This window comes from Lampris incognitus, chromosome 14 (assembly GCF_029633865.1).
Source record: "Lampris incognitus isolate fLamInc1 chromosome 14, fLamInc1.hap2, whole genome shotgun sequence".
In the NCBI taxonomy this organism is placed as follows: domain Eukaryota; kingdom Metazoa; phylum Chordata; class Actinopteri; order Lampriformes; family Lampridae; genus Lampris; species Lampris incognitus.
Genome location: NC_079224.1, coordinates 11,614,807 through 11,639,630, shown reverse-complemented (window position 1 = coordinate 11,639,630; position 24,824 = coordinate 11,614,807). Strand labels below are relative to the sequence as shown.

General features: G+C 46.4%; 1 protein-coding gene across 2 annotated transcripts in view; it reads right to left on the bottom strand.

Annotated features, from left to right (window-relative positions):
• Positions 1 to 10: 10 nt before the first annotated feature.
• Positions 11 to 24,824, bottom strand: part of zfyve9a (zinc finger, FYVE domain containing 9a) — a 39,630-nt gene continuing 14,816 nt past the window's right edge. Inside the window, exons 6-19 of one of the 2 annotated variants that reach the window (XM_056293990.1) lie at positions 21,274 to 21,450; positions 20,740 to 20,906; positions 19,351 to 19,480; positions 18,791 to 18,913; positions 18,320 to 18,475; positions 16,665 to 16,889; positions 11,931 to 12,013; positions 11,504 to 11,608; positions 9,523 to 9,673; positions 9,142 to 9,222; positions 7,489 to 7,651; positions 6,496 to 6,601; positions 5,835 to 6,011; positions 11 to 3,756 (exon numbers count right to left, since the gene is read on the bottom strand). In XM_056293990.1, the coding sequence (XP_056149965.1) occupies positions 3,595 to 3,756; positions 5,835 to 6,011; positions 6,496 to 6,601; positions 7,489 to 7,651; positions 9,142 to 9,222; positions 9,523 to 9,673; positions 11,504 to 11,608; positions 11,931 to 12,013; positions 16,665 to 16,889; positions 18,320 to 18,475; positions 18,791 to 18,913; positions 19,351 to 19,480; positions 20,740 to 20,906; positions 21,274 to 21,450 (2,006 nt within the window). In that variant the 3' untranslated portion in view covers positions 11 to 3,594. The remainder of the gene's footprint in view (positions 3,757 to 5,834; positions 6,012 to 6,495; positions 6,602 to 7,488; positions 7,652 to 9,141; positions 9,223 to 9,522; positions 9,674 to 11,503; positions 11,609 to 11,930; positions 12,014 to 16,664; positions 16,890 to 18,319; positions 18,476 to 18,790; positions 18,914 to 19,350; positions 19,481 to 20,739; positions 20,907 to 21,273; positions 21,451 to 24,824) is intronic. The other variant, XM_056293991.1, reaches the window with a different exon arrangement.

Genomic DNA, 24,824 nt, shown 5'->3' with positions numbered 1-24,824 from the left:
AAGGCGGGGCGGGGGCGGGATGACTTGTTACACTCAAGTCATTTTCTAGGTTGCTGTAATACTTATAGACAACACAACTCTTCACAATACGGGCTACAGTCGCCTCATGGCGGCTCAGGTGAAGTCGTCAGTTTTATTTGTAAAGCCCAATATCACAAATCTGCCTAAGGCGGCTTTACAGCAACACAACTTCCTGTCCTTGGACCCTCGCGTGAGATAAGGAGGATTCAGGAAGGCTCAGTCAGATGGAAAAACAAAAGCACTCATTTTCAATTTTCTATAAGTTTTTATTATACATATACTACAATTTTTTTGACCACTTATCGACATTTGTACTGTCAGGAAAGGAAGAAAGAAAAAAAAGATGTACAGGGTTTTTGGCTTTTCATACAGTTCTTTTCAACCAATAAATGAATAAAAAAAAGACATCCCAGTCAACAGCAGAATCGTATAAATGGATGCGTTTTGTCGACCTCGTCCGCAGAACATGAAATAATGGTTCGGCTGCTCGTCGCCATAGCAACCGCGTCGGTCTCCATACGCATGCAATGTTAGAGTTCAGATGTCGACGTCTGCGAACTGAATTAATAAAAAAAAAGAAAGAAAAGGGGAAAAAAAAGCTACGGACGCTAAACCGAATTGCACCGTTTGGATTTAGGATATTGCACATGTCAGGTAACGCCACACGACGCTAACAGAACGGGGACGTCGAGACCCAGAAAAGTAAATCCTTGACGCGCCTCCTCTACACCGAGGGCTGTCGCCGGGTAGTGACGACAGCAGGCGGAGCTGTCGCCGGGTAGTGACGACAGCAGGGCGACCCTTCCTCCGCCGCTCGTCCTGCTCTCGGCTCACACGGCCTCATCTGTGCTACGACGGGCCATTAAACAGTCAGCTGGGACTGTGCGACGGGTGACTGGTATGCTGCCAGCGTGCTCTTGAGCAACGCTTTGTTGGCGGACGCACCGGCTCTTCTACAGGTGCTGATGTGATTGTCTGTGGCGGGAGGCTGCCGACTGCGGATGGAGAGCTTCTCAAGTTGTACTGACAGGACTGTTGCCGAAACCAACAAAATCGTTGTGTGTGTGTGTGTGTGTGTGGCTACTTTGTAATGATTAAGCCTCCCCGGATTTCGTAGTCCCGTGATTAAATATGGAGAAATTTCATTTTCAATATGTAGGATGGTTACTATATATATAATTTTTCAATAATATATGGTCGGGTTTTTTTTAAGCTTATAATCTAGGCAGGTCCATCAAAAAATAGAAACAATAACACATTTTACAGATTTTAACAGCAACAGGAGAAATACATTCTTGGTTTTCTTTTTTTTGTTTTTTGTTTTTTTTTGCCCAGGTCCGTATCACGGTAGGAGAGGCGGGGGGTCCCAGCCTGCTGTGCCACACGGCAGAAGATAGGGGGCTTCTCTTCCAACTAGAAACCACACAGGCCTTTTAATGAAAGCGTTGAGATACTCAAAAGTGTCTCTCTCTCTCTCTCTCTCTCAAATAAAAAGGGATTAAACATCTGATCTGCGGGGGTCCTGCAAGAGCCTGGAGAACTGGTACAGGAACACTGAGCCGATAATCTCCAGGTTCCTCTGGAACGTTTGCCAATAACACAAGTAGTACGGAAAAGTTTTGAGAACGTTGTGTGTTCAGCCTCCATCTACACACACCTGTAGGTGACGTGCATATTTGTGGACCCGCTCGTTTCACAGTGATACAAGTTGTGGTGAAGACTGACTCACGGATGTCGAACGCAACAGCTTACTGAAAAGGCGGAAGTTCGGGCCGTGACGTCACCGAGCTGCGGCATTTTCAGACTGAGGATGCATAGGAACCCTGGATCCAGACTTCAAGTTTTCTATTGTTATAGCAGAACCATGGGAGACCCCCCCCCCATCTCAATCAGGCACACTGCTACCCCCCCCAACCAACAAGTCTTGTTTTCCTCTCCTGTAAATGGCTTAAAATCCAGTGCACGGCGTCTGCGTTTGAAAACAGTTCATTTTTTTGTCGTATCTCTATGTTTTCTTGGTATGAAGAGGGCAGGGAAACCGTCTGTTACACTCCACCAGCCGGATAAACCAAGAGCACTGAAGTTACTGAACCGGGAGCGAGGTTTGTGTGTGTGTGTGTGAGGGGGGGGGGGGTGCAGGCAACTTTTTTTTTTGCCTGACATGTTCAGACAAAAACACCCGTGAACCTTGCCCAGGTATCATCTGTAGTGTTGAAAATCCTTCGCCGGCACCTAATCTCCTTTTCTTGTGAACTCAGTTTTATCAATAAAGCATTGAAACCTTTTTTTTTTTTTTTTTTTTAGTATGTTGGCGGACTTTCATCTTAGACAAAAAGACCTTTTGACTCCAACGTTTCTGTGTAATCAAGCAGTGGGTACTGCTGATTTCATCAGGGCATCGGTCAAGAATCGACCTTTCTGGAGTCTCGAAGTCATGTCAGCTGTTGTCTTTACCGTTTCACTAAATCCAACAGCTCTGCAGCTCAGCTGTGAGACCGAGACCCTTCGACAAGGACCTCTGGAGGTTACGGACGTGGGACTATAGAGGGACGACTGTTCGGCCAAGAAAATATTTAAGAAAAAAAAAAAAAATTGCAGACGCACTTGTCCACGCCACGAAATAAAGCATCTGGTGATTGGTGGATAAAGCTAAACAGGTGAGTCTAAAGCCAGGAGGGGTTTCGTCCTCTCTGCGTTCTCCATGAGTTGCTGCTGCAGGCACTGTGAACCGTCTCACCACACAGAGGCACTTTCCCTCACCGAACGTTCTGTGTATATATATTTATATCGTCTTCCGCTGTTTGTAATGTCAGAGGAAAACTTGGACATGCCTTTTCCTGGTGGTCTTGAGCATCCACGCTACAAAGAGGGCTTTGCAGATATTACCCAGAATTCATTGCTTCTGCTCCCAAGGCCTCAGGTTACCACAGTAGAATTGGCGGTAATGGAGGGATGGGGAGAGGTATGGAGCGTTGGAGCAGAGGAACTAATTAACACCACCGAGGGAGTCCGGTTGGGTGAAAACGGCATTTGCCAACAATTCCTTCATGTTTATTTTAATCTGCTCGGCATGCCAGACGGGTGGGGTTTGCCACATAGGATGCTACAAATGAGTGCCAGAAAGTTTTAACAATCACAGGAAAATATTTGGAAGTCAATTTAGCTTACTTCTGCGATTGGCAACTTCCCTGAGACTGTGTGAATTGTCGTGATACAGGAAAAACTCCACCCGCCTCGTACTCCAAGCAGAATAAACAAAAACACAACGAATTAATAGCAAACACTTTGTGGCCCAGGTAAATGATGACAGCACCTCATGTCATGAATTAAACCTAATAAGGAGGGAGGTTTGTGGGCAAACACGGTCCCGCTCAGAGTGTCTTTAGGTCCTGGGAGCAGACAGGAGATGATGGATGCATAGGTGGCTGTGAGGAATGCTGCTACCCCTCCTCACAGGCCATGAGATGATGGGAGGGGAATGGGTGGTGGAGAGAGAGAGAGGGAGAGAGAGAGAGAGAGAGACTGAATTCTTGTGACCTCTGCTTGGAGTCTGCGTTGGCATGTCCGTGGCCCCTAGGAGATAATCTCCAGGATGTAGAAGACCAGCTCCATGACCACGGGGCCCTCACTGAGCTGGCACGCCCCGCTGTGGATGACTGGAATCAGGGCACTGTCCAGGTCACTCAAGTACTGGGGCAGCAGGGGCTGGCCGTTACTGCCCACCAGGTAGCCCACCTACAACACAGGGCAGGAAGGTTTTAGATTTGCCCATTTTGCTGGACGGCGTGCCGTTTCACTGACACTACCGTGTCGGGAGACAACAAATACCCTTTATAATTAGTCACAGCTGAATTCTGCCTCTCCAACATGATCAAAATCCCAACCCAGTAGTCTCCAGGTCAGCAGGAGGTGAACATTACCCCAAAACATAATAGACAACTTGTAGGCGTGAGAAATGACCCATGTACTACACGGTCTTCTTCACACCATATAAACCTGCTCACTAAGGGTTTTGCATTTCCCTGGAAAAGTCCTGTACATGTGTCCTTGGCTAACCTCCAACAGAAACATCTTGTTCCTCCTCCCTGTCAAACAAAAGCCCCCCCGCCTTTCATAATCAAACCACCACCAACCGCTCTCTCTTTCCCTCCACTTCCTTCCTTGCCGCTGGACAGAGTCAAAATAATTGATAAAATACCCAAGAAAGGCTGGACATAGATACAGATATGCACATACAGACACACTCAGACAGAAGTACAAGGTCAGTTAAGACAGACAGACAAAGCAATGAACAAAAACATCAACACAAAATAAATAAATGGCTGAGTAACAATACTTTTAAAAGGTACCGGTACCAAAGTGGGAGATACCCAAAGGATTGATAAGATCTTGGTGGTTCTTATCAGCGCCGTAGGTGAAATACACATAAATCGACAATTTCCCCCTGCAGGCGTCACAGTCAGCCAAGAAAGGTCACGCCTTCTATCAGAAAGGGCTGGTATGCTGATTTTTATACAGACAAATTGCTAGAATCCTGTGTCAACCACTAGCTGCCATGTTTCAGAGCTGTTAGGTAGAGTACACACTCCAGTACATTACTCAGTACGCTGCCATTATGCATGTTAACATAATATAACATATTGTTAACATAATACAATAATATATTATGTTAACATAATATAATAATATGTTAACATAATTAACATAATATAATATAATAATATATAATGTTAATGTCGGGTCATTACCGACAACACAACACCATCACATATGGTGGTGTGGTTTATATTCGACAGTTAACGTCAATTGCCCCATTTCCACTACGGGCTTAACCTAGTGCTTGAACTCGGCCTATTCGTTCCTGTTGCGTTTCCATTGGATTTCCTGGGGCTTCAGGTGGGCTTATCCGAGAACTTCAGCCCACCGTAAGCACTTTTAAAAAGGCAGGGCCACGGCGGTAAGCCCCTGGGCTCAGGGTGGAAGTACGTCATACGCATGAACTACGCTCCTTACGTCTTGGTTACGTCTTGCGAATTTCACCGTTTATTAAGGCCGCCATTTTAAACATTGCATCGCTAGCTACAAGCTAGAGTTTGCTAGCTAGTTTGTTAATGTTTCCTGCAAGTTTTTATAAAACAAAAAATGGAAAATCCCAAATCTAGACAGTAATGGACGACAGCGGGCTAGGGAAGTGGGAAAACAACATAAACTGAAGACCTCGTGCGTAGGTTCCAGATCCAAGTTCTAGCGCTTAAGTTCTGGGGCTTCAGTTCTGGGGCTTCAGTTCTAGGGCTGAAGTTCCGTAATGGAAAGCCGGCTAATAACAATTTTTTTTTTCCCAAACAGGTACCATGAAATGGTATCGCAAAGTACCAGTATCAATCACAGGTACTGGTATCAGTACTGACAAATGATCACAGACAGGTGAATCAATTCATCTGGACACAGCGTCTACTGAGAGGGACACATTTCATCATCTAAGTGACCTCTTCAGGCTCAGCTGACTGCAGGTACCTCCACCCGTACAGACGATAGAGGAGGTTGGGTGTCTTGCTCAGGGACACCTCCACATTTTTTGCAAGGAGGAACCGAGGATCGAATTGGCAACCCTTCAGATACAAGACGACCCACTCTACCTCCTGGAGCCACCACCACCCATAATGATAAATAAGTTTCTCTCGTAAAGTGCGCCGCGTGCGGAGCCACGACAGGCATGGGGGAAACCTCACAGCTCAACCGTTTCGTTTCCGCTTCCATCTCAACTGAAAAGAAGCCCCACCACACTCCCTCCTTTCACACCCACACCGCCCTACCTGGTCGGAGTCCAGAGTGACCCGTAAGCCCAGCTTGGCCATGCCGTCCTCCTTCAGCAGCTTAAGGTGCGGGCACAGCGCCATGCAGAACGCCCGCGCGACGTTCTCCGTCAGGCGGCTGTGATCCGCCGGGTCGCTCAGACCATTAGGCTGGTCTTCACTCTGCAGGAAAAACACCTGAAGGGGTTGAAAAACAGAAAGCTTTATTTTTTTGGCCTTTGACTTCATTTTCAATGTTCTGTTAAGTGCATTCAAGTTCTATGCTGTATGAATAATGTGGCTGATTTTTTTTTTTACATATTTACAATCGTCTGTTAGCATGGACTGTATATGTAGTTAAGATGCATTGTGCGCATTTAGCAAGGAGTGTGTTTTACTTGAACTAAATCTTGTTTCAGGTTCATACTTTGGAAGTGTAGCTTGCTACATGTCTTCTCGGGACTGAATCAAAAACTTGGAACGAAAGGGGTGACCCCCTCAGTGCATCACCAAATGTGTGATGCACTGCCCAGATGTGTCTCTATCATCGTCCATATAATCCTCTGCACTACTGTTGTCAGGTGTCATTTCCCCTGTTGGAAACACAGTTTATCTGAGAGAGCAAGGATGTGTTGTCTGAGCACCATCTTTGGAGTACGGCGAAGGTGTTGGTGTGCTGTACCTCGGTCCAGCGGATAACCTTTCCGTTAGCCTTGAACTCGGAGCCGTGGAAGATCTTGACGCTGGTGATGGACTCCATGGACTTCCCATCAATGGGGCTGATCACTCTGCAGAAGCAGACACATCGTACAACAGCGTTCAAGGAAATCATCAGAAAATGATAACCACATACACAGTGACAGACTCGACCCTGCGGTGATGAGTTCAGGTACTGTAGTGAATAATGTACTGTACACATGTATGTCATCAGCAAGGCTCAGCGTTTTCGGTTTTTATTTTTCAAAGCCATCCAGCATGCCGAATTTAACCACAAGAGGACACTGTTACATAACCTCACATGAACAGGAACAATGTTTGGATCCATGGAAACATAAAATCCGGGTGAAAATCAGTTTAAAAAATCTGGGTATTTTTCGGTGAAAATCGGTAAAAACCGAAAATGCTGAGCCTTGGTCATCAGCCAGTAGAGTCATGATGGCGTAACCCAGTGTCATCAGCGGAACATGGATATGTGCATTAGCTTATTGTCTGGAGTGGGCTTCTGTATATGTTTTTGCTCTGGACTATGTCACAGGAAATGTTACATCACATCCTGTGTATCTTTAAATGCAACATAAACCATAAGAGAGAAAAAGGAATATGGAGGGCAACAGCAGTCTTGTGAGGGCTGGTTAGTCATGGGTTTCTGCTTCTCTGTTAAAAAACAGTTTGAAAAGAGCAGTGGCTGATGGGACTGGAACTGCAAAACTCAAGACCGAATAGGAAGATGGGGCTTCAGGAAACAAACAAGTAACACTCTTTCCTCCTTTACCAACTAACAGCTGATAAAATACCCTCGAGCAAGGCACTCAACTTCCAGAATTTGCCTTTAATACAAGACCGTGGTAACACAGGGAAACTTCCTGAGAGCGTGTGGAAGATTGTGTGATTGTGGATGAGTGTGTGAATGTGTGTAACTAATCTCCTCCTCCTCCTTATTCCCTCTCTCTCTCACCCCTTGTTGAAGTTGTGGTCGTCCTCCATCCACTGGATGTGGACTTGCTCCTGGCTCTCCTCTTGGTCAGCCTTGCCACAGGTGATGGTGAAGTCTTTCATGTCCCTCAGGGCTTGCCGTATCGAATCCATGGTCTCGGCAGTGATCTGGACCATAACGCCATCTGGCAAAAGGGGTGAAAGCAAAGAGTCAAGGTTTAAAGTTAAGTTGAGGAGGTTTACACTGACAAGGAATTTGACCTGGCATTCTCACATAAAAAAAATAAACATGACTCAATCTTCTAAAAACAGAAGGTATAAAAGTATTCGATGATATCTAAGGGACACTTCCTGCAAATCTAAAAGTGACACATCTAGAAATGTCAAAAATCTATCACCGTTACCGGATTCCAGTATCATTCATTCATTCATCTTCAGCCACTTCTCCGGGGTCGGGTCACGGTGGCAGCAAGCTAAGTAGGGCACTCCAGACGTACCTCTCCCCAGCAACGCCCTCCAGCTCCTCCTGGGGGATCCAAAGGCGTTCCCAGGCCAGATTGGACATGTAGTCCCTCCAGCGAGTTCTGGGTCTACCCCGGGGTCTCCTCCCAGTTGGCTGTGCCCAGTATACCTCCGAAGGAAGGCGCCCAGGAGGCATCCTAATCAGATGCCATCTCAACTGGCTCCTTTCGACGCGAAGGAGCAGCGGCTCTGCTCCAAGCTCCCTTCTGATGTCCGAGCTCCTCACCCTATCACTAAGGCTGAGCCCAGACACCCTACCGAGGAAACTCATTTCAGCCGCTTGTATCCGTGATCTCACCCTTTCGGTCACTGCCCAAAGCTTATGACCATAGGTGAGGGTTGGAACGAAGGCTGACTGGTAAATTGAGAGCTTTGCCTTCCGGCTCAGCTCCCTCTTTACCACAATGGTCCAGTACAACGTCCACATTACTGCTGATGCTGCACAAATCCACCTGTCAATCTCCCTTTCCATCCTACCCTCACTTGTGAACAAGATCCCGAGATACTTGAACTCCTTCACTTGAGGCAACAACTCATCCCCAACCCGGAGGGAGCAATCCACCATTTTCCGGTAGAGAACCATAGCCAATTCCAATATCATCACTATGAAATACAAATATATCTAGTTACAATCTACATAAAATCAATCTCGGAAACTAGAGGCTCTGAGGACGATGGCCAATATTTCGGGGCTTCCAGTGCGGCTGCTGGCTGCTCACTTCGGTTTCCTATGAAGATTATTTCCTCTTCCGTGCGTCCATCATTGTCTACAGTCGGATTAGCAACTCGAGACGCAACAACGGAATTGAGAGATGACGTCTACGACCGTATTGTTCAACAAGCAGTCGACATGAGTCAAACGTTTCTCCACACGACACACAAACATCGGTACTTTCTGTAGGTGTTATAGGTCCAGACAACATTTCAGCCAACGCGTTCTGCCTCTTTCACTCCCCCAAATGGACTGTTATCAACATGCAACCAAAGCGTGATCCTGTAGAAATTGCCGCCTACTCTCAAACGTGATCGGTCGATACTACTCGGATGGAAACGGAAACCAGATAGAATTTGTTAATAGAAACTAAAATAAAATAAGCTGACACTTGGAACTACAGCAGTTTTTGATGGCTAATGTATAGACCTCAGTTCTCACCTTCCACAATGCTCGTCTTGGCCAAGTACCCCGATGAGGCTTTCAAAGCACCGCTGAACACGAAGAAGCAGGCACCAGTGACTGGAAAGCCAGAGAGGGAAGGAGTGTGACAACAGCATCAGTTCAACAGAGCATTATTATGAGGGTCAAGGTAAACTTTATGTACCCGAAGGTAAAATTGCCTGCAGGTAAAATTATAAAGGCAATTTCGGTGTTAAAAATGAGAGAGAGCAAGAGACAGAGCAAGACAGGGAGAGAGACCCGTTCTCAGAGGAACGGGTGTTTGGAAGAGACTGATGCAATGATTCTAATGTGCCAAATAACTGTAGCTACATATTTCAGCCAGATAGAGATGGACAGATGCTGTTTCTGCCTCTGTACCTTTTCGGGGCTGATGGTGGATGCTGATGGCCTGGGTCTGGTAGTTGCCATCGTCGTTCTGCACACACACCAGATGAGAGTCGGCTCGGTCATTGAAACATGCCCCGATGGCGAGCACGTGTTCGTTGGACTTGTTCATGGCCTTCATTAGCTGCAAGGACAGAAAACAGCCGTGTATAATTAAGTCGTATGGGGTAAGGAATGCTGACTTGAGAGGCTGCCTGATTATGTCTTAATTGCGGTGGGATTGCAGGTAAAGTCCTGGTAAAACAGGATATGGTAAGATGACAGATAGAGGAAGGACGGCGACATGTATAAGCTGAGAGAAACCATGTTTTAATTTCCTCTAAAACGACCTTCTACATTTCTATGAAGCCGTCCTTCACAGCGCAAAAATAAAGCTGAAAATCTGGAGGGTTTTAACCGCTCGCTGCGCCGGGGGCCTTGCCTACAAGCTGTTGTCAAATGGTCCTCAGTTCATATTGCTGAGCTCCCATCTGTCGGCACGTCCAGTAGCCAAACGCTGCAAATCAACCAACTGGTGCCAATCTACCCACCGCGGCTTACTTCTCAGCCAAACGGTGCCTCTTGTGTATTGCCTCTGAAGGGCGGACGAGAGAAAAGCAATTAATCACACCCCAAGATATCACGGTTCGAACAAGTCAGCAAAGCCGAGACCTCGTGTTCTCTCCCAAAAAACATAATTTAAAAAAAAAAAAAACATCACCCACACAGGATGGAGACGCGCGTTTTGATGGCTAAGCAAGCTCCAACACATTCCCCAAGAATGTCACCGCCCTTGACGAACATCCAGTTATCTTCTGAAAATGTCAAGTTTTGAAGCCCCCCCACCCCCACCCCAATAAAAACACAGTCATCGCCGCCAATCACAACCTGAGATGATTAACAAGGCGAGGCAAGTGACATGTGAAGCACAGCTCTGCATCTCCACCTGAGAGGAGTCGGTTGTTGATCCTACAACGCCTGTTTGGCCAGTGAAGCATCTTGCACAGTTACTGATGCTCTTTTATAAATTCTTACATCCTCTTGGTTTTTTTTTTTTTTATGTTCAATTTGGTCTTCTACTTTTTTTGTAGAGATGTGCCGACCATCGGCTGATTTCCACCTTGATCGGCCATAACCGGTGACCAGCCGATCAGTCTCAGATGCGGTGGTCAAACTTATACGCATGCACTGCACGCTGGTTCACATCACGCACACAGCGGCACAGACAGCAAATTGGGAAATTAAAACATGTTAGATCAAGTGGGATATACCGCAATTCCATTTTCGGTTGGATTTTATTTTTACTAAACAGCTCCGCCCAGTAACCTGGACCAAGTTTTTATTTCAGGTTTGTTTGAGTGAGAGTGACAGCAGGTCCTGCAACCTGCTGCAGTTTTGGAAAAAAATTTAAGTTATTCGATAGTCATCGTTTTATCATCCATCCATTATCCAAGCCGCTTATCCCAATCAGGGTCATGGGGATGCTGGAGCCTATCCCAGCAGTCACTGGGCGGCAGTCGGGGAGACACCCTGGGCAGGCCGACACATTCACACTTAGGGACAATTTAGTACGGCCGATTCACCTGACCTACATGCCTTTGGACTGTGGGAGGAACCTGGAGCACCTGGAGGAAACCCACGCAGACACGGGGAGAACATGCAAACTCCACACAGAGGACGACCCAGCCCAAGGTTGACCCCCAATGTTGGACTACCCCGGGGCTCGAACCCAGGACCTTCTTGCTGTGAGGCGACCACGCTAACCACTGCGCCATATGTTTCATCATGAACATACAATTTAAATTTGCATTAAAGAAAAGTTACAAAAATGTTGTGCATGCTGTCATTTAGTTCTTTGAAGGAAAAACAAATGGGATTTGGCAGGTCAGACCGCATAACACCACTTACACTTGAGGAGGAAATCCCTAAACTGTCTGTTTCGATCGTAGACGGAGGCCCTCAGCAAGACACCCACCTCGTTGTAGCGGTTACTGGGAATCTTGATGCAGGTCTTCTTCACCTCCATGTCCACCACAAGACCTTTCACCACAGGCAACGTGTACTGGTAGTTACGGAAGTCCTGGAGACATGAGAATTTTATTTCAAAATGAGAAGTCCGTTCAAATAAAGACAGGAACAAACCTCTTTTTTGTTCACAAAATAATAAATAATATTCATGTAAGACTGATCATGGTCCTTAAAAAAAGAGAGAAAAGAAGAGGACACTGGGTCCTTGAGGGCTGACTTGATCAGATGTTACTACACTCCGAGACCCGTCCCTCCGTACTGTTATAATATTTAGTGCTTAAGACGCTTCTTGCAAACAGCACAGAGTAACAGAGCTTTTGATGCAGGAAACAAGAGAGACTACGTATCCCAGGTGAGATTAACAAAGCTCTTACTGCCAGGAGGTTCATGATGGTGTGACCGGTCTCTCCGAAGAGGGGTTTCCTGAACCGCACGCTGAACAGCGGACATGGATAGACTGCAAAACACAACATTCACTTATGCAGCCATTTCAAAGAAGCTCTACCTCACACAAAATAAATCAATTTATCTTTTTCTCCCCAGTTGTATCCAGCCAATTACCCCGCTCTTCCGAGCCGTCCCGGTCGCTGCTCCACCCCCTCTGCTGATCCGGGGAGGGCTGCAGACTACCACACGCCTCCTCCGATACATGTGGAGTCACCAGCCGCTTCTTTTCACCTGACAGTGAGGAGTTTCACCAGGGGGGACGTAGCGCGTGGGAGGATCACACTACCCCCCCCCCCCGAACAGGCACCCCAACCGACCAGAGGAGGCGCTAGTGCAGCAACCAGGACACATACCCACATCCGGCTTCCTGCCCGCAGACACAGCCAATTGTGTCTGTAGGGACGCCCGACCAAGCCGGAGGTAACACGGGGGAGTCGAACCAGCGATCCCAGTGTTAGTAGACAACGGAATAGACCGCATCAATCAATTTTATTGAACATGTTAAAGAAAACTTAAGCAATAAAAACAAACACACCAAGTCATCGGCAACAAATAAGCAACTCATACAGTACCGATCATGTGCAGCAGGGTTCAGAAGAAGTTGAGAACTCATCTCGTCCTGCCCCCTTACACCATTCATGCACCGATAACAGCAAAGGAAAGTTCAAGCCCTTATTGCCATTACAAACGCAGCGTCAATATCGCACCTTCACCTACACGACTGTTTCAATTTGTGCATCAAGGCCATTTTGACAACCCCGCCCTCTCTCACTGTTCTGGTATTTCCCGTTTTGCTGCCGTGGAATAAATGTTCCTCCTTGATGAGCTTTGTAATTTAGTCTTGGACAGCCACTATCCCTGCTTGTCCCTGTGATTTGTCTTTCCCCTGTTGAAGGCCACACGTGCTGCAATGTTCCCCGGGATTTCAGAACTTCACCTGCACAATTTGGATCTTTTATTGTTAATGTACAAAACGAAGCAAGGAACCCACATTGTCTTGTTCGTGAGCTGTGGGTTACTAATCCACAAATAAAAAAATAAAAAATAAAAAAAATAAGACGGCTTTTTACCAGGAGCTAAAGCTCCTTTGACGGCTATTTTTAGCCTTATCTCAGCGAGCAGCTGGAAATATCTGGTCACAAATGCTCATCAGTAATGAAACTCGTCTCGGGCCTCACCTGCCGTTTCACCAGGTATCCCCACACCAAGCTTACCAAGCTATTTTCAGTTTCCGCTGCGTGTTGGGGGGGGGGGGGTGTTGTGTAGCGGATTAATTTCATGGTGATGTTAATATTCAGTTTTAAAAGACTTAAATAAGTGGCTTTGTGAATGCCGTCCAGCCATGCATGCTGGGAGTGTGTGCACAAGGAATTTAGCCGAGCAATGCGGTGCTCTCTGCTGGCAGGTCCCAGAAGCAAACAAGACGCGGTGGTCAACATAGGGAACTATGGGAAATGTATATGATGGGAATACGGGAAGAAAGAGACCAGCATTTGCTCTGCACGCCGTCTTTGTAAATCAATTCACAAAACTTTCTGAGTGAAGTTGAAATTAGTATTTCTACAAAAATATTAATACTGAAATTCGATGAAGAAATCCTACTCTCTATTCTCTCACTCGGCACCGTGATGTAATATACTCATCCACCGGTTCAGTGGTGCTAAAACTTCCACCAAACGTGCCACTGTGAGATGTGGCCATCTGAGGTCTAGCAGGACCAACAGAACAAAAACCGGTATTAAATTACATCCTGTGGTGCGGGGCGGGAGAGTGCATTGATTACATTCAATTAAGCAGTGCCTCTGCTGGCAGGCCGGGGCGGCCCCTGCTGCCAGCTTTCCACACGCATAAATAGCACCAGGTCTAAGATTTCTGCTGTTGTTTTTTATTTATTTAATTATTGTTATGTTAATATTAAAACAGAAATAAATTAATTATTCAATTATTTAATTCAATAAATTAATACATGAATAAAAATAAATTTTAATTAATCAATAAATAGAATAAATTCATTTAATAAATAATTAATTCAATTTGGGTTTCCTCCAGGTGCTCCAGTTTCCTCCCACAGTCCGAAGACATGCAGGTCAGGGGACTCGGCCGTACTAAATTGTCCCTAGATGTCAATGTGTGTGTGTGTGTGTGTGTGTTTGTGTGGGCCCTGTGATGGCCTGGCGGCCTGTCCAGGCTGTCTCCCCGCCTGCCGCCCAATGACTGCTGGGATAGGCTCCAGCATCCCATGACCCCAGTTGGTATAAGCGGTTTGGATAATGGATGGATGGATGTTATTTTAATAATTTTTTTGATTATAAGTTTTAGTCGATACGTCACGATCCCCGACTTGTGTAAATTCTTCAAATGTAAGTAGAAAACGCAAAGATACTGCAATACATCGATCAACACTTATCCATCCATTATCCAAACCGCTTGGGTCGCGGGGATGTTGGAGCCTATCCCAGCAGTCACTGGGCAGTAGGTGGGGAGACACCCTGGACGGGCCGCCAGGCCCACACACACACACACACACACCTTGTGACAATTTAGTACAGTCGATTCACCTGACCTACATGTCTTTGGACTGTGGGAGGAGACCGGAGCACCCGGAGGAAACCCACACAGACACGGGGAGAACATGCAAACTCCACACAGAGGACGACCCTGGGATGACCCCCGAGGTTGGACAACCCCAAGGTTCGAACCCAGGACCTTCTTGCTGTGAGGCGACCGCGGTAACCACTGTGCCGCCATGGCGCCCCGATCAACACTTGTGCACTTCATAGAAAGCAAGAGATATCCAAGAACATCTACAGCGTTTTTTCATAAACAAAGTGAACCGAACAAGTAACGTCATGATAAAGAGGGTAACGCAGGCTGGAGCTGTGAGGGACACACAGAAAGTCCAAACATAACTAACGTTGCGCTAACTCAATGTTGACTTTTATATTTCAGATACATTTCCAAAAAGACGAAAAAAAAACTTACACCGCAAATGAAATTAGCATTAATAGTCAATCGCTTTAGCTGTCATAAAACCACACCAGAAGCAAAAGTGCGGCTTATTTGAACAAGTATGTTGGGGCTGAGCCGCCTGCCGGCAGAGGTAGTTATCAACGGAAACCGACTGTGTTCGTGGCAGCCGCCAGTGGCGTTCAGCGTGAGGCACCAGTCAAAAGGACCCGTCTTTAAGCGCCAGCTGTCGGTCAGGAGTGGTATCCGCTGCTGGATGTGCCAGACAGCGTGACATATCACTAACAAACAGTCCCGCCATGAAAAAGCCACTTTTTGATGTCGCTGTCACTCCCTTTTGTTGCCCATCGGGAGAAGAGAAAATACAGAGGCACTGCCTGCTTATGTTCCCTCTTCTGGTACTCTGACTCGGACTCAAAACCAACCACGAGAGGTCCTTGATCACACAGTCGTTAACTGCACAATAACCACTAGGCTGACAGGACTGTATGGGAAGTAGGAAGTGTGGGAGATCAGCAGTGGACAGACACGCACACACGGACAGGAAACCAGTGTTTTTCCTGTCTTTATAAGACTTCTGCACAGCACCCAAGTCAACTGAATGGGAAATATGGAAAAAAAAAGTTAATATGCAGCGCTCAAGCGAAAAAATCCAGCTAATAAAAAATTTGCGTGTCAGTCTGTGGATGTGCAGCCTCCTAGGCGGACCCTCGCCAAAAAGAAAAGGTTTGCTATGGGACCATTTTGGTCTGACCCTGTCGTTACTTCCATAATATAATAAAGCTGAGTAAGCCGTTTATGCTCACGCATGCGCGACTCACATCCATGGTTGACTCAGATCGGGCAGTGACAAGACTGCAACGCTTCCTGTTTTGACTGCACCCTCGAGGAAATTGTTCCTTTTTAACGTTTGCATTTTGTGTATTATCAAAATTCTTAATAACTTTTGATTATGCCACCGCCCGATCTGAATCAACTGTAGATGTGAGATGCTCATGCGCACCATTGGGCAGCGACAGAGAGCAGCATTTATCAAGCTATTAGAGTGAATGAAAAGAGGGGGCGGCAATAGCCAAAGCAAACTTTTTTCCCCGAAGGTTTTGAATCACGGCAACCACGAGAGGTTCTTCATCATAAACTCACAACTGTGCACAACAACTTTTAGACTGATAGGTCCAAACACACACGCATAATCCCCTCCAGGCAATCTGCCGGGCAGGGATAATACATGGACTATGTAAATGAATAATGGAAGGGATGAATTGGTGACTGATTAAGGAAATCGTTGAGTTGTTCCTTTATAGCTTTCACATTTTCTGGATTATGAAAATTCTTTTAATAACTTTTGATCGCGTCACTGCCGGATCCAAGTCAACCGTAGATGTGAGTCGGACATGCACAAGATTGACTCAGATCGGGCAGCGACAAGAGCAGCATTGGTCGAGCGAGCTACAAAGTGAATGAAGAGAGGGAGTGGCAATCGCTAAAGCAAACTTTTGTCGAAGGTTTTTAATCACCGCAACCATGAGAGATTGTTCATCATACAGTCAATACTGTGCACAAGAAAATGTAGACTGATAGGTCCAGAAGTTTGCGAGATTATCCATAAACACACACCCACACATGACCAAACACATAATAAAACATAAGAAGGACAGTATTAAAGACACAGTGACTCTCGACTCGCCACTCACGTCGGTACTCTGCCCCCAACCGCAGCATGAGGCGGATGGGGAAGACCTTGGCCCAGGGCGTCTCCCACTTCTGGATCAGGATGCCGAAGAGGTAAGGTGGGTTGGGCAGCAGCAGGTCCTGCAGCGACTGGAAGGAGGGGCTGATGTACAGGAAGCCGCCATGCTCCCGGCTACCCAGGAAGCTCTGCGTGAAGAACGAGTGGCTCAGGTGGCTCAGCACATTGCCTTGTGGAGAAGAAAAGCAGAAAGTGACTTTTGATATACTTTATCACATATCTGGCTGTACAGCAAAAGGAAAAAAACAAAAACAAACCAAATCAACAACTAAAAACATGATGAAAACTTTTACCATCTCTCACACCCAGGCACTCTTCTGCCTGGCAATATTCACCGAACCCACCGGCTACACTGGGCACAATTCATGTTCAAATAAAAAACGTCACTTCCCCCAGTCCAGATGAATATATTGTATTCTGAAGCCCCTGAAGCTTCATAAATATGACATCACTTTCATCATGTGAAATACATGAATTCTGCTTCTGCTCTAAGGTGCTCATAAACCATCCTTTTGACACACATGGAAGAGACAGATGAGTAGGTGATATTAGGGATGTGGAGGAGGATGAGGATGGTTGGGGGTTGAGAGATAAAAAAAAAGCAGGGAGGGGGAGATACAGGATGTGAGGGGGGGAGAAGAGAGAGTAAAGAGGAGTGGATGCGGGAAAGAGGAGCAAAACTAGAATTCTCATCCTCTGAATGGCCAGATATGAAAGGCTGAGGCTCTTCCTATAGTCCTTGGATTATTCTGCATGGAGAGAGAGCCTTGCTTAGTTTGAGTAAGACCCTACGAGAGTCAAGGAAAAAATCCCTCTGCTCTGGTCCCTGACTAACCTTCTCTGACAGCCATGCTACCTCGGCTCGCAGCCTCATATTACCCTTGTGAGGTTCATGTTACTAATGATCTCAGGGAGACATTGGTGGCTTTAGATGGCATGTAACACAATAACCCGAATGGCAAGGCAAGGCTTAGTGATTAGGCCTTATACTAGTGCCGGCACGTCTTCCTTGGGCCTGACTGACAGTGGATAAACCAGGAACCACAGGGACAATATGATACACTTCCACGCGCTTCAGTTTACCACCGTTTGCAGTGAATGTATAAGAAATAGAGCCGCGGGGAAAGAGCAAACCGTCAAAGTCACCTGACATCCACCGTTTTTATTTTCTTCTTTCCCCCCACTCAGCAACGTTAGTGGTCAAGGATGCCAAGCCTGGAGGGAGGCAACTTGACAGCAGGGAGCTAATGTCTGGACACCCCCCCCCCCACACACACACACACACACACACACAAGGAGTTCAAGACACAGCCTAGCAGTGTTGGATGGTGACCTGGTTTCCAAAAAGAGAGGACGAGGTACACCTGTTGTCTCTGTGGACCTGAAAGCAGAACTGAAACTTTTTCGCCTTGCATTACAACACTGTGCAGTTACCTCACTTTTAACTGGCCTACACCTCAATGGAGACAAATTGACTCACCTGTGCAACCCCCAGACTGAACTAATAATGAGCTAATGTCTCCCCAAAGAGGGGCCCACGACAGAGGTGGACTAATTTCCAAGTGGGCCTTCTGGTGTTGTTGCTCAACCTGATCTTACCGGTTAGGGCCTCCTGATAGAGCTGCACAAAGTGGGTAAAGATGTCCTTGGGGATGGTCTTCTCATCAGGCAGACACTGGAGAAGAATCACCACCTCTGCCTGGCCAACGGCGTGCATGCCCTTGGTTGTCACGTACCAGCACTTCCTGTTTACGTCTGCAGGGAAAAGGACACATCAGGCAGGAGGTCGGATAAGTGGTCACGTGAGATACACACAGCCACAGCATTAAAGCTTTCTGGCACTTACATAACTCTTTATGGCTAAAATTAAAATGTATCTGCACGTGGTATGCCCCCCCCCGCCACTGGCTAAAGAACAACCTTGCAGTTTACTACAACTTATTAAACACTAGAAGTTGCGTTGATAAAAATCGTCAATCCCACAAATCCCTTCATAAAGAAAACCAGTGGGTGGAAATAAGGTTTCTTTAATGAGCCGACAAAACGGAGCAAGCCAGGGAATGAACTCACAGTTGACAAGTTTAACCATGGCCAGAAGGTTAGCGTTGAGCACGAAGACCAGAGGGTCAGGGCCGCCCTCCTCCAACTGCTGCATGAGGACAATCTCTGAGGGCCTCTCCTCCACTGCGTAGTCTGAAGATGGATTGGGGAGGTGGAGACAATGAGGGGAGGTGGGAAGAGCCAGGGATAAGTTAAAGGAAAGGTCCAGGCACAGACACAAAAGGGGTAAGAGACAAAAAAGAGGGAAGCCAGGAATGAAAACAGTTCAAACAAATTCCCCCTTAACAAACAGGCATGTCTGGAAAGCAGTCACACACATGACACCGTTTTTCCTGCGTGGCAGGCTATCAATTACCAGCCAAGCCCATTTTAAGTAGATGGACATCTCTGTGAATGCATCAAGCCCCCCACCCCCAATTTTGCAATGAATGGTGTTGATGTGAGCTGTGACACAAAAGTTTGTGACAAAAAACAAATATCAACAACAGAAAAACAAAGGCTAGCAGAGACACACGCAAGCCAACAGGATGGTGAGGAGGCAGCAGAATGGTGAGGATGAAGGCAAGCACCTGTGATGTGGCCTCCCGTACCTCCTTTGACTCCAGTGGAGATGAGGATGGGAGGAAGTCCGTCCTCCGGGATCAGACTGAGGGAACTGCCCACGGGGCTCCCCACTGGGGCTGCAGGGGTGTGGGCTGCCTGGTATTGGGGGGAGGAAGAGCGCTAGATGGAGGTTACGGTGTACATTAGCATGTACAGTGACACAGCAGTAATATCAGAGGTGGCTCTTTGCTGGGTACAATAATGTGACACAGTGGGTACACACAACTATTGTTTGCAGCAGTCCCAATAAAGAACACACTTAAACACTTGTTAGTGTCAAGGACTTCATGTGTGGTTACCAGTGCATGTGTGCTGACTGGGAAGTTTTCTAAGGAATTATGCTGCAAGCGCAACAAAAAGAGGAATACAAACTTGGCTTGGTGGTTTCCACAAAAGTTAATATTACGACGACCATGGTCAGCTATGCTTTATGGGAAGTACTGTTAATTTCACATGCATCTTTGACCAATCAGATTACTTGGCTGAAATTACCTGATGTATCGATAAGTGATTAACGACAGAATTACTAGTACCGATCGGTGTCCTACCAGAGCGCTCATTCAGCTAGCCTCTGCGTTCCTACTTTCTCAAAATAAAATATAGTTTCTTTTAAACCAATTTCAAATATCTATATCTCAGGGGGCTACAAACGAAGTATCACAGCTGCGAAAGTAAAACAAATAATTAACCACTTCGTACCCAGTGTGTGTGTGTATATATACATATATATATATATACACACATACACACACACATCTCAGTGGTGACATTATAGCTAGTCAACTTTGTATCGAGCTTAAACTTTTCATGAAATCATGAACGCCTATGTTGATGTCGGCGTGACTCTCACAGTGGCTGTCATGACCTCATGTCTGACCTCATACTCAAGTTGGGAAGCACAGACTGCCTGGCATGCCATCTGAGATGAATGTGTTTAAGAGCTGCAACAATCAGCCTGTTCAACAGGCCATGAATCACCCAGACGGTCGCCGTTCGCAGTGCGGCGAGTGTGCAGCTCGTGCACATAAAAAAACCAAATTCAATTTATTGTCCTGTCATTTGTTGCCAGGCAGATAAACTTGTTAGCCTGCAGCTTTTGGGAAACATGGTGTCCCATTTGTCAGTGTTCAGCTATAATGCCAATCGCAAACAGGATGTTTTTTTTTCAAGCCCTGTTGACTAACCACTCAGTGTAGTTGGTGACCCAGCAAGGAACTTCTGAAGACAATGGGTTCTTTATGATACCCCTCGACTAACCACTAAGTACTTAATTCAACTTGATAAGCTACACAAATAGCATTAGCTGTGACTGAATGTGTTGTAGGTGACCCTGTAACACTTGGTGCCAGGCCTACCTCTGAGTATTCAGAACCGGAGGATTTGTTAGAGTGAGGGGACGCCGCCGGCGAGTGTGAGGGGGCAGGGCTAGCGGCAGGAGGTTTTGGGGACTCTGATGCCGTCTCCCCATTGGGTAGGATCCCATCGGCGAACCACACCCTCCTCTGCTCCCGTGGGAGAGACCCTGCAGACAAGAGCCATGCAAATAATTGGAATATGTAAGTTATGTTTGATCCCAAGGGACGCACACAAACACGGGTTGTGAAAAAGCACGAGGTTACTCTGATGGAAATAAAATGCAAGCACACCCCATTAAAGTCCACCGAGGCAAATTTGTAAGTTGGGATAATGGGTTATACAAGTAAAATTGCCTTGACATTACGAGATACGTCAACAAAAATGTAAACCCCAAGGCAGAACCAACAGGCAAAACATTAATGAAAACGCACTTCATACTTTAAATGCTGCAGGGAACAATCTGGTCGTTATTTTAAAAGGCAAAACTAAATAAATAAAACGGTAAGAGGATTTGTGTCTTGTGAAGGTTGTACCCTCGGAGCTTGGCTGCTTGAGGACTCCCACAGGCACCATGACGGTGGGTGGAGGGGAGCTGAGAGCCCCAGAGGCCTGGGCCTGCTGCAGGGGCGGGATGGTGGAGCAGTATTCAGCTGGGTTGTTGGGGTTCGGACTCTGGTTGCTGCCACCTGCCTGGTTCTCCCATGTTTGAGCTGGGATGGAGGGAGAGATAGCCTCTTATAATTTCATGTAATATCCTCTGTGCAATTAGAGCCTTTTAAGATAAATTCTTGGTACGAGAAAACTAAACAGATTTGCAAGTTTTCACTCTGAACTACAGGCAGCAGGATGGCACAGCGATTAAGAGTGAAAACCCCCCAACCTAGAAGGTCACAAGTTTCACTATGGGTTTACTGTGGTGAGGTCTCTGACTTGGCCTTCTGATACGACAAATGAATTCTGCTGTATAATCCAGCTTTTTCCCCCATCTTAGAATTCAAGCAATTCATGACCTGAAGAACAAATACACGTCACCTCTTTCAACAGTGATTAGTGTAACTCCCTGTACACCGGTGTCAATTACTCCTCCTTGTCCCGCCCTCAGTTTGTCCAGAATGCTGCTGCCAGACTTCTGACTGGCTCCAAGAGGGACCACGTCACTCCTGTGTTAGTTAGCCTCTCTCCACCAGCTACCAGTTAGCTTTAGAACTGATTTTAAGGTTTGACTGGTGGTTTTTAAAACACCGCCTCACCCCTTGCTACATTTCTGACCTCCTTTGGCCTTATTTCGCCTCCAGGTCACTCAGACCCTCCAGGTCACGGTTTTGGAGAAAGCTGGAGGAGGATTCTCTCTCTCTCTCTCTCTCTCTCTCACACATTTCAGAGTGGCAATTCCAGAGACTTAGGATCTCACAGAAACTCTCATAATCAAACATGACTTCAGAGCAAAACAAACATGGAGGCGGACCGTCGTCATCGTCAGCTGGTTGCACTTGTATGTGCCATGTTCTATGTCGTACATGCTCTACCCTCTAATGGGCTTCACTATCGGTTTACCCCATCGACCTGATAAAGATCTCTGTACTCACCACCCAATCGGGTGGTAGTAGCCACATAGCGCCCACCCCCTCTAAAGCCCCTGCATCTCCGCTGCTCATCTCCCTTTTTCACTCAGCGCTCCCGAGTTTCTTGTCACCCTCCAGTGTCGCAGCTTTATTATAATGACTTCTTCCATCTTGTACTGACTGTCACCCCTAGTCGGCTACCAGTCCTGCTTTGTTTGCCTTGGCTAGCAGCACCAGGAAACCTTTAGGACCTGCCTTCCGGGTGGAACACAAGAGCCAGCAGAGGTTGCGGAGTCTGTTTGCCTCTCCCACAACGGCCAAGCGCCAGGCGCACAGAGGAGCAGCCTGCTCCCAGCTCTGGGATGAGTATAATGAGGTGGAAAACCACTCGATGACTTGCATGCTTACATCCATACCACCCTGAGGACGCCCGATCCTGGAAGTGAAGCAAGGACGGCCCTGTTTAGTACTTGGATGGGAGACGATCCAACTGACACTGGTTGTTTTTAAATTGCCTTTTAAAGGTAGAACCTTCAGGATCTGTCAGTTGCGGTTTGTAAACACAAGATTCAAAGTTGGCTCCTCCTCCCCGGCTCAACAACATCAGAGGCGCGCGCCCCTGACCGCAGTTTCCAGATCACATCCCAGTGTACCGGCCAACTCCGCTTTGCTCTTCATTCCCATCCTCTCCATCAGGGCTCACTAGCAGGTGAAAGCCAAGCCCACATTCACTCTGGTTTTGGAATGAATTTTGTCTGCTTGACATTTCGCCTCGCTATATTTGCGTCTTTTCAGCACCGTGTCCACCACTGTTGTGGCTTCCTCTTGGATGCGTGCTTACAATCTCGCTCTGGCACCTGATCGCTACGTTTTTATAGAGTCCCGCTGCCTAAACGTTAACGCCCAGAAATGTCCCGTACACAGCAAAATAAGAAAATATAGGCAGAGGACAGGTTTCCTACATATACAGACACCGCCACACACATTTAATGGGTCATAAGTGATGACTGAGAGCGATTATGTCTGTATCTGTACATGCAATGACATTTAGGAAAATCCTACTCATTCTACCTTTAAATAAACAAAAACAACTCACTGTGTGTGTCTGTCAACAGCAACTTATTTCTGCTGAACCACCCTTGAGCAAGACAATTCATGATTAACCTTCTTACTCATTAGGCAGGTTTCCATTGCAGTTTTGCACAAAATAGAAGTGACTTTTTTTTTTAATTCCACAAAACAGCCGTGAAACTGTTTCCATTGAGTGATGTTATGCAACTAAAGCTGGGTTTTCTCCTCACAATATGAAGATGGATCTCCAAGACCTGATAACTGTTGGCATGATGCTTTCGATTGCATGCACCGCAATAGCCGTGGTAGTGTTTAATCGAAGGCAGCGAGGGCATATATCACACGCAATGAGGGAAAGGCAATCCCCTTATACCTGGCAGCGGCCATGTATCAGGGATTTATGGGAGGTCATTATCCACAGTGATTTTACAGAGGTCCTGTGGATCCAAATCTTCAGAATAACCCGCTTCAGATTTGATGAGTTATGCAGCAATAGGTCCCCTCAAGGCACCTGCCGTATCGTGCCCACGGGAGCCAGCTCCAACCGAGGTGCATAGCCTTCACTCTTAATAAGGTGCCATGCAATACCCATGGCCCATTATTCCGAAACCTCAATATGTCAAAAAAACGTTCCATTGGACCGGAAGCCCATTTTTCCGACAGCCCATTATCCTGAAAAAAAGTCTCTGTTGCGAATCATCGATCTGAATTGGCCAGAGACGAGAAATATTTCTGGTGAAGTAGAGATGACGTTCTCACAAGTGCTTTTAATGCTACACCTCCTATTCATGCGAATTAGTCGTAAACAGTATCTTTGTGTTTGCATGTCAAAATACACTCAGATATTAAGGGCAAAAAAAAAAAAAACTCCAGGGGGAGTGTGTATTTGGAATAATGGGCCATCAGAACAATGGCCGATCCCCCTGGCTACCTTGACTTAAATATGAAAAATGTGTTTTCGTTTCAATTTTGTGAAATATTGCTTTGTCGAATCATCTGAAAAACCACGTCATGTGAGCATATAAACTTTTTGCAATAGTTCGAGTTTTTTCAAAATTCAGATGTTTCCATTACTTGTTTTTTAGTTTGCAATTTCAAATTGTAAGTAGGTTAATGGAAACCTGCCAAGTGGCAGTAACTTGATAAGGTGTCAACTAAAATGTCCAGCATGTAAATGTAAATATCCCATTTCTAAAAGAAAAAAAACAGCTAGCTGGCACAGCTAGTACAGCTAGCTGGCAACTAGAAATATTGTGTTTTTTTGTTTGTTTTTTTTTTTTAATTGTCAAGTGACATTAATTCATTTGTTTGGAATATTCTATTCTATACTATTATTTGGTTATGATTTCATGAATGGTGCGGCACGGTGGCACAGTGGTTAGCGCAGTCGCCTCACAGCAAGAAGGTCCTGGGTTCGAACCTTGGGGTTGTCCAACCTCGGGGGTCATCCC